The sequence below is a fragment of the Callithrix jacchus genome, chromosome 18 (genome assembly GCF_049354715.1).
Source record: "Callithrix jacchus isolate 240 chromosome 18, calJac240_pri, whole genome shotgun sequence".
Taxonomy (NCBI): domain Eukaryota; kingdom Metazoa; phylum Chordata; class Mammalia; order Primates; family Cebidae; genus Callithrix; species Callithrix jacchus.
This window is the reverse complement of record NC_133519.1, coordinates 16,262,360-16,278,378: the sequence shown is the minus strand read 5'-3', so window position 1 is coordinate 16,278,378 and position 16,019 is coordinate 16,262,360. Positions and strand designations below refer to the sequence as shown.

General features: G+C 44.0%; 1 protein-coding gene and 1 pseudogene across 3 annotated transcripts; one reads left to right on the top strand and one right to left on the bottom strand.

Moving 5' to 3' along the window:
• Positions 1 to 214: 214 nt before the first annotated feature.
• RIT1 (Ras like without CAAX 1) lies at positions 215 to 12,003 on the top strand. Of its 3 annotated transcripts, none has more exons than XM_008984585.5 (6): positions 215 to 262; positions 796 to 944; positions 1,094 to 1,150; positions 5,828 to 5,901; positions 6,128 to 6,319; positions 8,926 to 12,003. In XM_008984585.5, exons 2-6 carry the CDS (start codon positions 839 to 841, stop codon positions 9,154 to 9,156), a joined length of 660 nt encoding a protein of 219 aa, XP_008982833.1. In that variant the 5' UTR covers positions 215 to 262; positions 796 to 838; the 3' UTR covers positions 9,157 to 12,003. The 3 variants fall into 3 exon arrangements, with proteins under 3 accessions (XP_008982833.1, XP_008982834.1, XP_003735189.2); XM_008984586.5 differs by having other exon boundaries at positions 215 to 299; XM_003735141.6 differs by having other exon boundaries at positions 215 to 722.
• A 2,696-nt stretch (positions 12,004 to 14,699) lies between these two features.
• On the bottom strand, positions 14,700 to 14,803 carry LOC118149408 (U4 spliceosomal RNA; annotated as a pseudogene).
• Between the last annotated feature and the right edge of the window lie 1,216 nt (positions 14,804 to 16,019).

Here is a 16,019-nt window from a genome sequence, read left to right as displayed (position 1 = left end):
ACTCTTTGGTTTTGTGTAAATAATTTACTTTCTACTCCTGATTACCCATGTCTGTGTGTGCATACACCCTAGGCTGGATAGGTGACCAGAAGGCCTTTAGCGGTGAGTCCCGGAACTGGGTTTAGGGACCTGGGGTGGGAAGGGATGGGAAGAGGCGGGAAGAAGGCGGGGCAGGCTGTGGGGCGTCATGGGGCGGCCCCGCCCCTCCATCAGCGACGGGCGCCAGTGGCGCCATCTTACCCAGCTGCGGGAGGGGTCACAGGTCAGTACTGGATCCTCTGCGAGGGAAGGAAGACGAGGTGGGTGACCCGACAGGCCGTGGTCTTCCAGGCCCCACTGACCCGCAGGAGCAGTAGGGCATCGGCTTGTGAGGCAGAGGGGTGGGGAGTCTGGTGGCGGAGGAGCAGCTGGGGGCCGGGATGGGTCTCAGAGGAGAATGGGGAGGGGGTGGAACCTCCGGGTACCTCGGACGTGAGAGGACCCCTGTGGCTTAAGGGGCCGCATCCTTTTCTTCCCAAAACTTTCGGTTTATCCCTACTGTGCCGGGATCTAAATTTCTTTGTATCTTTTTATGTTTCTCCTTGGAAAAAGTAAAACCTGTGATATGTCATGTGACTGAACTGTCTAGGAGGGAGGGTGAAGATTTGGGGGGTTTCTTAGAGCCACCAGAAAGGGTGCAGTTCCGGTGAGCAAGAGGGACAGGCCAGCGTATGTATGGAAAGGTAAGGCACTGGTTTGAGGACTGCCGCCGTGGTGTCTCCATCCTGGATTAAGCATTTCCTCCTCCTTTTCTAGGTGGCTTTTCCTCGGGGCAGCCCAGGAAGGCCCCAAGAGGACAATGGATTCTGGAACTCGCCCTGTTGGTAGCGGCTGCAGCAGCCCCCCTGGGCTCTCACGGGAATACAAACTAGTGATGCTGGGTGCTGGTGGTGTAGGGAAGAGTGGTAGGTAACATTTTCCATTTGACAGGAAGTATGGATGAAAAGTACTTAAATGATCAGATGGGATACTGGCTATCTTGCAGTGTTAATACTTAAAATTCTCTCTATGGGTCACCTTTGTGAGGATTTGACTTTTATGTCTTGTGTTGAAGCCATGACCATGCAGTTCATCAGTCACCGATTCCCAGAAGATCATGATCCCACCATTGGTAAGTAAGATCATCACTCTGTTTCCAAATTACCCCATAAAAATATCTTAATTAATATCAATGGTTTCTAACTATTTATATTTTGAGCCTTTTTTTGGAGTCTAATTCTGATTTATTTAGAAACAAGGGTATCAGCAGTTGGTAAGCAAGTGAATATTTCTTTTTTTCCAGACTTAACTCTATATGTCATAAGCCATCTTTATTTAGTCTCTGTCTCTTATTGAACATTAATGGGACAACTCTCTTTGTTGTATTTTTTTATGGTTGTATAGAGGCCACTTAACGAAGCTTTTTCTTGCTGTCACTTCTCTAAGGGCATGACTTGAGACTGACTCTGTAACTGTGAGTCAGCTGGTTTGAACTTCCACAAAAGGAAGCAGAAAAACAAGTAGAGCCAGCCTGCTGAACTCTGACAACCCAGATGAGCAGAGCCTGGAGGTCTTGCACTTGGAGCTCTTCATTTGCTTCCTTATATCTTAAGTTCATCGTATAGTAATGCCTTCTCCCATATCTTTTTCTTTTCTTTTTTTTTTTTTTTTTTGAGACAGAGTCTCCCACTGTCACCCAGGCTGGAGTGCGGTGGCATGATCTCTTCTGGGTTCAAGATTCTCCTGCCTCAGCCTCCTGAGTAGCTGGGATTACAGGTGCCTGCCACCACCACTGCCCAGTTAATTTTATTTATTTTTATTTATTTATTTATGTATTTATGTATTTATTTTTTGAGGCGGAGCTTCGCTGTTGTTACCCAGACTGGAGTGCAATGGCGCCATCTCAGCTCACCACAACCTCTGCCTTCTGGGTTCAAGCAATTCTCCTGCCTCAGCCTCCTGAGTAGCTGGGACTACAGGCGTGTGCCACGATGCCCAGCTAATTTTTGTATTTTTAGTAGGGACGGGGTTTCACCATGTTGACCAGGATGGTCTCGATCTCTTGACCTCGTGATCCACCTGCCTCGGCCTCCCAAAGTGCTGGGATTATAGTCGTGAGCCACCACGCCCAGCCCCTTATTTATTTTTTTGAGACGGAATTTCGCTCTTGTTACCCAGGCTTGAGTGCAATGGCACGATCTTGGCTCACCGCAACCTCCACATCCTGGGTTCAGGCAATTCTCCTGCCTCAGCCTCCTGAGCAGCTGGGATTACAGGCACACGCCACCATGCCCAGCTAATTTTTTGTATTTTTAGTAGAGACGGGGTTTCACCATGTTGACCAGGATGGTCTTGATCTCTTGTCCTCGTGATCCACCTGCCTCAGCCTCCCAAAGTGCTGGGATTATAGGCATGAGCCACCGTGCCCAGCCCTAATTTTTTTGTATTTTTAAGAGATGGAGTTTGACTGTGTTGGCCAGGCTGGTCTTGAACTCCTGACCTCATGATCTGCCTGCCTCGGCCTCCCAAAGTGCTGGGATTACAGGCATGAGCCACTGCACCCGGCCTTCCTGTCTTTTATAGCCTTTAACTTTTTTTTTTTTTTTTTTTTGAGATGGGGTTTTGTTCTTCTTGCCCAGGCTGGAGTGCAATGGCAGGATCTCAGCTCACTCCAACCTCTGCCTTCCATGTTCAAGTGATTCTACTACCTCAGCTTCCCAAGTAGCTGGGATTAAAAGCATGCACCACCACTCCTGGCTAACTTTGTATTTTTAACAGAGATAGGTTTCTCCATGTTGGTCAGGCAGGTCTCAAACTCCTGACCTCAGGTGATCGACCCATCTTGGCCTCCCAAAGTGCTGGGATTACAGGCATGAGCCACCGCACCCAGTCGATAGTCGTTAACTCTTGATGCAGAATGCTAGTGGAGTAAAAATGTCATTTTGTTTGCTCTGACTTTTTGTTTTTTTAATTGCTAGTCTCTACAAAGAGTAAGGACATTACTGTCATTCCTAAACCATAAGGAAGCAGGTGTGCTCCTAAGAGTTTATATTCTAATATGACAGAAAAATGGATATGGGAATGGGAGAGGGCACAGAAAGTCAGCTATACTACTATTATTTTCAGTATGTGACACTCTTTGCCATGATCCTAGTTCTCTAGGAAGGATTTCCATTGGGTTAGGCCTCTGCTGCTCTGTTTCCCACAGAGCCGATAATGTTTTGCGGTGGCCCAGCCTTGGATGTGGTCATTTTATACATTAGATGATTCCAGGGATTGGGAAAAATAGAAGAAGTTCTTGACTTTTTCATGTACTATATCAAATTTAGAACATTGTTCAGAGATTTAAATTATGGTGGGAGTTCTAGGAATAAATGAATTTAGGGCTTATGATAATTTACTTGAGAACTCCAGAAGCATCTTTTCCCTTCTTTAAAGTAAAGCTCATATACTCATCTCCTGTAAGAGTTACGTTTGTTTTTGTTTTTTTTTGAGACGGAGTTTTGCTCTTGTTACCCAGGCTGGAGTGCAATGGTGCGATCTCGGCTCACCGCAACCTCCACCTTCTGGGTTGAGGCAATTCTCCTGCCTCAGCCTCCTGAGTAGCTGGGATTACAGGCACACGCCACTATGCCCAGCTAATTTTTTGTATTTTTAGTAGAGACGGGGTTTCACCACGTTGACCAGGATGGTCTTGATCTCTTGACCTCGTGATCCACCCGCCTCGGCCTCCCAAAGTGCTGGGATTACAGACGTGAGCCACTGCGCCCAGCTTGTTTTTGTTTTTGTTTTTGTTTTTGAGACATAGTCTCACATTGTTGCCCAGGCTGGAATGCAGTGGTGCAATTTCTGCTCCCTGCAACCTCCACCTCCCGGGTTCAAAGATCATCCTGACTCAGCCTCCTGAATAGCTGGGATTACAGGTGCCTGCCACCATGCCCAACTAATTTTTATATTTTTATTAGAGACAGGGTTTCACTATAATGGCCAGGCTGGTCTCGAACTCCTGACCTCGTGATCCATCCATCTCAGCCTCCCAAAATGCTGGGATTACAGGCATGAGCCATCATGCCCAGCCCAAATTATCTGTCTTAATCAATTTTCCCCCAGTTAACTACTTTCCTGACAATATTATCTGACTCAACAGCACATACTTATGTCTTCTGAGTTTCTGTTACGTACCAAGGACTGCTTAGCCTGTGGGTACAGTGGTGAACAAAAAGATGCGGTTTCTGTTCTTGAGTTTATAGTTTAGTGCATTTGGTTTCAAACTCTGGCTGTATACTCAGAAAAACTTTACATCATAACTAGTAGAGATATAAAAGCATACAAGGCCTAGCGTGGTGGCTCATGCCTGTAATCCTGTAATCGCATTACTTTTGGGAGGCCAAGGCGGGCAGATCACCTGAGGTCAGGAGTTTGAGACCATACTGGCCAACATGGTGAAACCCCATTTCTACTAAAAATACAAAAATTAGCTGGGTGTGGTAGCACACACCTGTAATCCCAGGTACTCAGGAAGCTGAGGTGGGAGAATTGCTTGAACCCAGGAGGTGGAGGTTGCAGTGACCCAAGGTCGCACAACTGTACTCCGGCCTGGGCAACAGAGTAAGACTCTGTCTCAAAAAAAAAAAAAAAGTATATGAATGTGTGCATATGTATGTATTAAATTATATATACAATTATATATACAAGTATACGTGTATATGTAACTAAAATATTACGTAACTTTAACCTCTTTTTCTTTTCTTTCTTTTGAGGCAGGGATTCACTCTGTTGCCCAGGCTGGAGTGCAGTGGTGTGATCTTGGCTCACTGCAGCCTGGACCTCCTGGGTTCAAGTGATCCTCCCACCTCAGCTTCCCAAATACCTGGGACTACAGGCTTGTGCCACTACACCCAGCTAATTTTGTTTTTTTTAGTAGACATGAGGTCTCGCTCTGTTGCCCAGGCTGGTCTTGAACTCTTGAGCTCAAGTGATCTCCCCTTGCCCTCCCAAAGCACTGGGATTACAGCCATGAGAGCCCCTGTACCTGACCCACTGTGGGTCTTTTTTTTTTTTTTCTCCTGAGACAGAGGCTTGCTCTGTTGCCAGGCTGGAGTGCAGTGGCACAGTCTCGGCTCACTGCAACCTCCGCCTCCCGAGTTCAAGTGATCCTTCCACCTCAGCCTCCCAAGTACCTGGGACTACAGGCGTACGCCACCACACCCAACTAATTTTTGTATTTTTGGTAGAGATGGGGTTTCACCATGTTAGCCAGGATGGTCTCGATCTCTTGACCTCATGATCCTCCCTCCTCTGCCTCCCAAAGTGCTGGGATTACAAGCGTGAGCCACCACGCCCAGCCCACTCTGGTATTTTCTACTTTTATTAAGTTTCTGCTTGTTTATTTGAATGCTGGTCTCAGCCCATTAAGTAGATTTCACAACTCACTAATCCTAAGGAATTATTGAGAAGCATTGATTTAGTTGGCTCTTCATCTTTGAAGAAGAGTCAGAAGCAAGAATTCAAGAAAAAATGTTAAAAGGAAATACATTGAGATGTAAATAGTTGTTAAGTGAATAAAATGTTGAGTGGTGTTTTCTAAGGTTACTATAATAATATACATAAAGAAATTTGCTTTCAGAAAAGAGAAATTACAAAACTGTCGATTATTTAGAATATAGTGAATTAGGCTGGGCATGCTTCCTGAGAAAATTTGGGCATTTAATGAATTTGGGTTGAATCTACTACTCTGTAAAATGAGTTTTAAATTGGCATTTCTTCCTGCATTTATGACTTTATAGTACACCTTTCTTCCCTCCTGTAGAAGATGCTTATAAAATCAGGATCCGTATTGATGATGAGCCTGCCAATCTGGACATTTTGGATACAGCTGGACAGGTATTAAATCCCAGAATGTTATAAGTAAATGCTTTTTTACTCTAGTAGAGGGGAGGGGAAGGCCTATACAGAGAAGATCACTAGTTTATCTCTTAATTTTTCATGCACTCTGACTCAGGACAGCAGGTAATTGACATGCATTTTTAAAAATCTGAAATAAATAGCTAATTGTGTGTGTAGTAGTGCTAGGTTGCATCAGTACATAATGACGCTTGTTTCCCTATAGGCAGAGTTTACAGCCATGCGGGACCAGTATATGAGGGCAGGAGAAGGGTTTATTATCTGTTACTCTATCACTGATCGTCGAAGTTTCCATGAAGTTCGTGAGTTTAAACAGCTTATTTATCGAGTTCGACGTACTGATGATACACCTGTGGTTCTTGTGGGAAACAAGTCAGACCTCAAACAGCTAAGACAGGTGAGGATAGAGAGGAAAATACTGTCTATAATCTTGTGTAATAAATCATTTTTGTTTCTTGGCTTACAGATTGTTTTGACTTCAAATAGAAAATCAGGCTGGGTGAGATGGCTCACGCCTATAATCCCAGCACTTTGTGGGGCCAAGGTGGGCAGACTGCTTGAGTTCGGGAGTTCAAGACCAGCCTGAGCAACATGGCGAAACCCCATCTCTACAAAAAAAATACAAAAAAACGTAGCTGGACATAGTGGTGCGTGCACATGTGGTTCCAGCTAGTTGAGAGGCTGAGGTGGGAGGATTCCTTGAGCTGGAGAGGTGGAGGTTGCAGTGAAATTGAGACTACAGCTCACTGTAGCCTCTACCTCCCCAGCTCAAGCAATCTTCCCACATCACCTTTGAGGGTAGCTTGGGACCACAGGTGTGTGCCACCACTTCTGGCTAATTCTTTTACTTTTTGTGGAGACAGGATCTCACTATGTTGCCCAGGCTGGCCTTGAGCACCTGGCTTCAAGTCAGCTTTCTGCCTCCGCCTCCCAAAGTGTTGGGATTACAAGTGTTAGCCACCACACCTGGCTGGAAGTAGTTTGGTAGTAGTCAAATTCGTCATGCTTCTCAGTTAATCCCCATTGGGAAAAAATTTTCAGGGATTTATATATAACATGTTCGTTGCAAAGCTATTTATGGTAGCAGAAAATAAGAAACAGCCTAACTGTCCAAAGTAGAAATTATGCAATATCCATAATTAGATAAATCAATTATGGGCTCCTAAGAGTTTTCAATATTTTAGTGTAAGTATGTATCTCCCTTCCCTTGTGTTTCTTTTTCTTTTTTCTTTATTTTTATTTAAAAATTTTTGTTTGGCGCAGTGGCTCACGCCTGTAATCCCAGCACTTTGAGAGGCCGAGGTGGGTGGATCATGAGGTCAAGAGATTGAGACCATCCTGGTCAACATGGTGAAACCCCATCTCTACTAAAAATACAAAAAATTAGCTGGGCATGGTGGCGTGTGCCTGTAATCCTAGCTACTCAGGAGGCTGAGGCAGGATAATTGCCTGAATCCAGGAAGCAGAGGTTGTAGTGAGCTGAGATCACGCCATTGCACTCCAGCCTGGGTAACGAGCAAAACTCTGTCTCAAAAAAAAAAAATTTTTTTTTTGCCCAGGCAGGAGTGCAGTGCTGCAGTCTCGGCTCACTGCGACCTCTGCCTCCCGGGTTCAAGCGATTCTCCTGCCTCAGCCTCCTGAGTAGCTGGGATTACAGGTACCCGCCACCATGTCCAGCTAATTTTTGCATTATAGTAGAGATGGGGTTTCACCATGTTGGCCAGTCTGGTCTCGAACTTCTGACCTCGTGATCCTCCTGCCTCAGCCTCCCAAAGTGCTGGGATTGCAGGCATGAGCCACCGTACCCAGCTGTTCTTTTTTTCCTTGAGACGGTGTCTTGCTCTGTCACTGAGGCTGGAGTGCAGTGGCATAAACATGGCTCACTGCAACTTTGACCTCCTGAGCTCAAGCAATCCTCTTACCTCAGTCTTCTGAGTAGCTGGGACCACAGATGTATACCACCACATCCAGCTAAATTTTTTTGAGATAGAGTCTCACTCTGTCACCCAGGCTGGAGTGCAGTGGTATGATCTCGGCTCACTACAACCTCCAACTCCTGGGTCTAAAGCGATTCTCCTACCTCAGCCTCATGAGTAACTGGGATTATAGGTGTCCTCCACCATGCCCAGCCTTTTTTTCTTTTTTTAAGTGGAGACAGGGTTTTATCATGTTGGCCAGGCTGGTCTCAAACCCTAGACCCTCAAGTAATCCACCTGCCTCAGTCTTGCAATATATTGGGATTATAGTTGTGAGCCACTATGCCCAGCCCCAGCTAATTTTTAAAAAAATTTTTTGTAGAAATAGGGTCTCACCGTATTGCCCAGGTTGGTCCCAAGCTCTTGGGCTCAAGCAATCCTCCTGCCTCAGCCTCTCAAAGTTCTGGAATTATAGGTGCAAGCCACCAAACCGAGCCTATTTTTCTTTCTTTTTTTTTTTTTATTTGGAGAGATGGAGTTTCACTCTTGTTACCCAGACTAGAGTACAATGGCATGATCTCAGCTCACTGCAACCTTTGCCTCCTGGGATGAAGCGATTCTCCTGCCTTAGCCTCCCGAGTAGCTGAGATTACAGGCATGCGCCACCACCCCTGGCTAATTTTATATTTTTAGTAGAGACGGGGTTTCTTCCTGTTAGTCAGGCTGGTCTCAAACTCGGGACTTCAGGTGATTTGCCCACCTTGGCCTCCCAAAGTGCTGGGATTATAGGCATGAGCCACCGTGCCTGGCCTTTTCTTTCTTAAAATAAAAAGTGTGGGGAGAATTAAGACTGTGTATTTGATATCTGTAACTATTTTCTGTTCCAAAAAATATCTCAAAAATAGACTAGAAATGGAATTATATTATTTGAAGGCAGAAGAAACCTTAGAAGTCACGTAGTCTAGCCTCCCGGAATTATAAAAATCAGTGCTGTCTGCTTGAACACCTCCGGAGTTGAGAAGCTTTCTGTTAAGGTGGTGGTGCATTCCGGTGTCGGGACCTCTTTTTCTCATGTTTACTTTTAAAGGTCACCAAGGAAGAAGGATTGGCATTGGCCCGAGAATTCAGCTGTCCCTTTTTTGAGACCTCTGCTGCATACCGCTACTACATTGATGATGTTTTCCATGCCCTCGTACGGGAGATACGCAGGAAGGAAAAGGAAGCAGTACTGGCCATGGAGAAAAAATCTAAACCCAAAAGCAGTGTATGGAAGAGGCTAAAATCACCATTCCGGAAGAAGAAGGATTCCGTAACCTGAAGAGAAGATGTGCAGTGTTTATCTTTGAACTGCAGTGCTGTTTCAAAGCAGTCCAGTAACCTGCAGTCATGAGCATGGTGCTCGCTCTTTCTCCTGTTAGGACCCTTGTTTTAAAAGTAACTGATAAGAGGGACATGCCTACTAGGAGTTTTTAATGATGTGGTATTTAAAGTATTGTCTGTTAAGTATGATTTATTAACCCAGTGGAGCACTGTCTGCTTTTAAATTGTCACATTAGAATTTGATCTACCAATGTTTTGGGTTCTATTGTGCTGATATTAATGTAACTGTGTTTATACCCAGGAGAATATGTATACCATGTATGATTGACTAACTTCGCAAGGGAAGTTTTTGCCCTGCACTCCACATTATCCTTCCATTTCAGTTTCCTGGGACTATCCCAGAGAAAGACCTCAGTCTCTTCTGTTCACACTATGCTTCCTAGGGACTGAAAGAAAATCATGTAGGGAAATCAGGGCTAATGAGATCAGTGCCAAATTTCAGCAGATACTGTGGGGCTGCCTCCTGTTGCAGACTGTGGAGGGTGAGATGTGGGAAAATTAGGCTGTCTGTTTGCAGGGCTTAAAAAGGCAGGCTCAGAACAGTATTCTCAGTGCAAGCTTGGTTTTTCTAAGAAGTGCACATTTTACCCAAACGCACTGGGATGAGTGAGAACAGTCAGAAGCATATAAAATGTGATGAAGTTTTCTCCTAGGAAGTTAATTTACTGTTCATTTCAGGGTTTTCTTTTTTTACCTGCAAAGATAGACATTTTGAGAATCATAACTGTATTAACTAAACTTGTTCAATCAAAATTTGCAGTTGGGTCAGCCATTGCCTTGTCCAGGTTAATTTTTTCCCCACAGGTGCACACCCAATGTGTGTATATTAATGGCCTCCTCCTACTTTGTGCTCTGTAGAAGAGCTACAGTGGAAAGATGTTTTTTTCCGACCCTGCGTCGCTGATTGCGTTTTCCATACAGAAGAGACATCAGGGGTTTGGGTAAAATTTTACCCAAAAAAGATTTTGTTGGAACACTGAGTCTAGGGATTGACGTGGACAATCACTAGACTCGGTGCGCTAACAAAGTCTCCTATTTCTGTTTAATGGGTCATTCTTAAAGCTTTAAAATTCACATAGGTGGCATCTCATCTGAAGATTTCTTTACAAGGACTTTGTAAGTTCATCTCAGGGTTATCTGAGCCTTGACCAAGTTTATCCTAAGGGAGTACCACTTTGCTTCCTGTGCATAGTTGAGAAACTGTAGTCCTAGGAAGAAACAGCTTTAAATATTGGTAGCGAATTCTCTGTTTTAAGATCAGGACTGTTTTGATATCTGACCTTGTTATATGTGGAGAGTAAAATAATGTATCACATGTTGAATATTAAATGTCACGGAAGCAATGTTCGTGTCAACTAGAAACTAAGAAGATAACTTTGTGTAGCACCTCTTGATAAGCACACAGCTCATCTTAATATTTTCCATTTTTATTAGAGGAAGTAGGACAGAGTTGTGTTTTTCTTTATAAACTAATGATAAATGTTCTAGATTTAAAGAAAAGTGACTGTTAGAACCTATTTGGCTCTGAGTAGTGGTCCCTTTTGAAGCTCCTGGAAACATTTTTGTTACCAAATAAATCATGCTTTATGGTACTCAAGCCATCCAAAAATGAAAGACCCAGAATTTGATTCTGTACAGGACAAAAATCTCACAGGAACTATAGCACTTTGGAAAAGCATCAAAAAGTAGGAAAGAAATACAGTGCAATTCTATTATGAGAATGTTTTACATTTAAACTGGTTTAGCGCCTTTTAAGTTTAATGCCATAGCTTATTACTAATGACCTGGGGAATTTTTAATAGCATTAAGCAATATATATATGTATTTTAGTAGACATGAGGTTTCACTAATTTGCCCAGGCTGGTCTCGAACTCGTGGGCTCAAGCTGTCCTCCCAATATCCTGGGATTACAGGCATGAGGCACCACCTGGCCCAAGCAAGAAATTGACAAATTATTATTATTTGATATGGAGTCTCACTCTGTCACCCAGGCTGGAGTGCAGTGACATAATCTCAGCTCACTGCAACCTCAGCCTCCCGAGTAGCTGGACTACCGGTGCCCACCACCATGCCTGGCTAATTTTTGTATTTTTAGTAGAGAGAGTTTCCATCGTATTGGCCAGGCTGGTCTCGAACTCCTGACATTGTGATCTGCCTGCCTCGGCCTCCCAGCGTGCTATGATTATAGGCATGAGCCACTGCGCCTGGCCAACACCATATAATTAAGGTAGTCAGGCAGTAGAGAATATTGCCAGAAAGATAGAAGGGAATTTGGATTATATATAAGGAAAATAACAAATAGTTGTTTTAAATTTAAGACTATCACTGTCATATATTAAATCCTTGTATTAATTAGTCCATCCATTAGTACCAAAGAGTTCTATTGGAGGTGCTAGGTAGTTTGACAGGTATAATATGCATAAGTCATAGCTCTATTCTTAGTGCCATAAAGTGTAGCTAATTTATAAGCTCTAAGTAATCAGCTTTATCCAATTTGAGGGCATTAAAATTAATTACTGCCTAGAACTTTGAAAAGAAAAATTCAGGGATAAGTTGAAAGGCACTGGAACTGCTCATGTCTGTACCAGACCAGTAAATTATAAGATCCAGATGTTAGTGTCTAGAATTAGCTCTCTAGAATTCACAGGGGACATATTTCAACTTTGTCATATATTAGCAAAAATTGGTCTACTGTGATGTTTGGGGAGGAGGAAGAGGGAAAAAGTTTTTTAATGCGCTTGTGTGTGAAGACAGTTTGTATGACATAAACAAAACTTTTAAACAACTTGGGCTTTCCTTTACTTACCTATCAGTGGGTAGAATTTTTGGAATCATTGCAAAAGGGTTAAGAAAAACATACCATGAGATGTTACATTCTGGAAAACACAAATTCAAAAAATTTGAGTGCCCACCATGTACAAAACACCTACGTCATGGAGTCCTCCTTCATTTGAAGAGATCACCTCTTGGGAGCAGACAGGAAAAACATGGAAAATGACAGTACATTTGCTACCTGACAAGGGTTACTTAAAGTTGTTAAAAGTATGCTAAATGAGAATTGAAAGTGATAATTTTTTTACATGAAGGTCATTTTATCTCCATTACTCTAAATGGTCACCAGTGTTGGTAGAGAGGACGTAGTTTGGACATTAAACAAATGGTTTTTTTGTTTTGAGACGGAGTCTTACTCTGTTACCCAGGCTGCAGTGCAGTGGCATGATCTGGGCTCACTGCAGCCCCTGCTCCCTGGGTTCAAGTGATTCTCTCACCTCAGCCTCCTGAGTAGCTGGGATTATAGATGCGCACCACGATAAGCAGGTAATTTTTGTATTTTTTTTGTTTTGTTTTTTAGCGATGTTTCACCTTGTTGGTCAGGGTGGTTTCAAACTCCTGACCTCAGATGATCCACCCACCTTGGCCTCCCAAAGGGCTGGAATTACAGGTGTGAGCCACCATGCCCCGCCAATTTTTGTATTTTTAGTAGAGACAGGGTTTCACCAATTTGGTCAGCCTGGTCTTGAACTCCTGACTTCAAGTGATCCACCACCTCAGCCTCCCAAAGTGCTGGGATTATAAGCGTGAGACTGCACCCAGCCTGTTTTAGTTTAAAAAAGACCATCTCCTGTCTGTTAGGCTGGAGTGCAGTGGTGTGATCATGGCTCACTGTAACCTTGAACTCCTGAGTTTAAGGTGATCCTCCTGCCTCAGCTTCTTCAGTAGCTGGGACTACAGGCATGTGCCACCACTCCATGCTAGATTTTTACATTTTTCTATAGAGTCGGGTCTTGAAGTCCTGGCCTCAAGTAATCCTCCTGCCTCAGCCTTCCAAAGTGCTAGGATTACAGGCTTGAGCCACCTCACCTGGCCCAGGAGTGGATTTTTTGTCCTCATTATTTAACTTTTATTTTTTCAAAACAGAGTCTCTGTCGCCCAGGCTGGAGTGCAGTAACACCATCTCGGCTCAGTGCATCCTCTGCCTCGTGGGTTCAAGTGATCCTTGTGCCTCAGCCTCCCAAGTAGCTGGGATTACAGGTGTGCACCACCACGCCTGGCTAATTTTTTGTACTTTTAGTAGAGACGGGGTTCACCATGTTGGCTAGGCTGGTCTCGAACTCCTGATCTCAAGTAATCTGCCCACCTCGGCCTCCCAGTGTTGGGATTACAGGCATGAGCCACTGTGCCTAGCTTGGCATTCCATTTTCTAACCTCTGTTAGAATAGGTGATAGAATTTCAGGTGAATTATTTATAAGCCTCTTCCATGCACTAAGCACTGTTTGAAAGAGTTGTGGGGGATTCAAAGGAATATAGATTATCAGAGGAATATAGAATATGGGCCGGCATGGTGGCTCATGTCTGTAATCCTAGCACTTTGGAAGGTGGAGGCGGGCAGATTGCCTGAGCTCAGGAGTTTGAAACCAGCTTGAGAAACATGGTGAAACCCTGTCTCTACTAAAATACAAAAACAACAACAACAACAACAAAAAGGCTGGGCATGCTGGCTCATGCCTGTAATCCCAACCCTTTGGGAGGCCGAGGCAGGCGGATCATGAGGTCAGGAGATCAAGACTCCTGGCCAACATGGTGAAACCCCATCTCTACTAAAAATACAAAAATTAGCTGGGAATGGTGGTGCATACCTGTAATTCCAGCTACTCAGGAGGCTGAGGCAAGAGAATCACTTGAACCCAGGAAGCGGAGGTTGCAGTGAACCGAGGTTGCCACTGCACTCCAGCCTGGTGACAGAGCAAGACTCTGTTTCAAAAAAAGAAAAAGAAAAAAAACCTGGGCATGGTGGCCTGTGACTGTAATCCCAGCTATTCAGGAGGCTGAGGCACAAGAATCGCTTGAACCCAGGAGGTGGAGGTTACAGTGAGCCAGGATCATGTCACTGCCTGGGCACTAGTGAGACTGTGTATAAAAAATAAATATATATAATCTGGAGCTTCCATAAAATTTGTATATATTAAACAACTAGAGATCAGTCTTAATGTAATAAGTTATAGCTTCAAACTAGAAATGTTATGGGAATTCAGAAAAGGAAGGAATTAGTAAATTTAGTAGACTAAATAATAGTAAATTTAAATTTAGTAGACTAAATAAGTCATTGGTAGTGTTATCCCTTTTCCAAACTCATACAGAAATTTGAAATCTTGCTGGGTGTGGTGGCTCATGCCCTTCATCCCATCACTTTGGGAGGCCGAGGCAGGTGGATCACTCTAGGTCAGGAGTTTAAAACCAGCCTAGCCAACATGGCGAAACCCTGTCTTTACTAAAAATACAAAATTAGCCAGGTGTAGTGGCAGGTGCCTGTAATCCCAGCTACTCAGGAGGCTGAGGCAGGAGAATCACATGAACCCGGAAGACAGCTTGCAGTAAGCCAGGATCATGCCACTGCACTCCAGCCTGGGCAACAGAGCAAGACTTCATCTGAAAAAGAAAATAAAAGAAATTTACAATCAACTTTTGTTTTTGAAGTTCAGTCTCCATAGAGACTCAAAAATTGCCAATGCCAGGGTATTGGGAAAAGTTTTCAATTAGCAATAATCATGCCTCATTGGCTGTGATCCTGCCGATGTACAAAGCTATCCGATCAACTTTTCAACATGAGTTGGCCTTGAGACAAAATTACTGAACTGTTTTAGCTTTGTCTAATAATCTTTGCTTAAAAAAAAACTCACGAGGAGCTTTTGGTTCAGTGCATATATTCCACAGCACACATGATCATATCATGAAGTCACCCGGTTTTTTGAACAAAAGCTGCTGCATTGGGGATATGTGTCATTTCCTACACTTCCTGGAGCTGGTTATTGCCAGAGTTTATTCCAGTTTGCTCTGAGCCAGAAGAAAAACTTCAGCTCCAAAACATCTCTGGAAAATGCTTTCTCTAGTTTCTTGGCAGAGGAGTGTGCAGGTGAAGGGGCAGAGGCAGAGAAATGTGTGGGTCCAAGTGCTCAATACACTGCAATCCAACATAAAATCCCTGCCGCCCGGGAAGGCATGCAGCTCAATCTAGTCAGCCAGAGAAGTAACGTGCAGTCCCACCCAAAACATTCTGGACACTCTTACGTTCATGTCCTTTGACTCCTGAAGAGACATAGATGAATCTAGTTGCAACTAACACATACCTACCACCACCACCAAAAAAGACAAAACCAAAATTCAACATTATACCAAACTTCTTTTGAAATTCCAACTTAGAATAAGTAGGAAGAAGAAACAAAGCCTTTTTTTTTTTTTTGAGACGGAGTTTCACTCTTGTTACCCAGGCTGGAGTGCAATGGTGCCATCTCGGCTCACCGCAACCTCCGCCTTCTGGGTTCAGGCAATTCTCCTGCCTCAGCCTCCTGAGTAGCTGGGATTACAGGCATACGCCACCATGCCCAGCTAATTTTTTGTATTTTTAGTAGAGACGGGGTTTCACTATGTTGACCAGGATGGTCTCGATCTCTTGACCTCGTGATCCACCCGCCTCGGCCTCCCAAAGTGCTGGGATTACAGGCGTGAGCCACCGTGCCCGGCCCAACAGAGCCTTTTCATGTTTGCTTTAAGTCTGCTTCCCAGACCATCTCTTGTTCCTTGCCTGCCTGCCTTTATTGGGTACCTGCTGCACGCCAGACAATGTGTTGGCATTGGGAATTCAACAGTAAAAAAAAACAAGCTCATGGTTCTTGGAGTCTCAGTTCTTTTCAGTGGGCACCTCTAATTGTAACGTGCAAAATCTGACAGGGATTTGGATTGAACAGTGGGAGAATGAGAAGGAGTAAGGGACACAGCAATTTCAACTGCTTGGTAAACAATAA

Excerpts from the sequence above, each read along its gene's own strand:
- RIT1 (XM_003735141.6), top strand. Across the intron at positions 945-1,093 it reads TGGTGGTGTAGGGAAGAGTG|CCATGACCATGCAGTTCATC; the intron begins GTAGGTAACATT and ends CTTGTGTTGAAG. Across the intron at positions 6,320-8,925 it reads ACCTCAAACAGCTAAGACAG|GTCACCAAGGAAGAAGGATT; the intron begins GTGAGGATAGAG and ends TTACTTTTAAAG.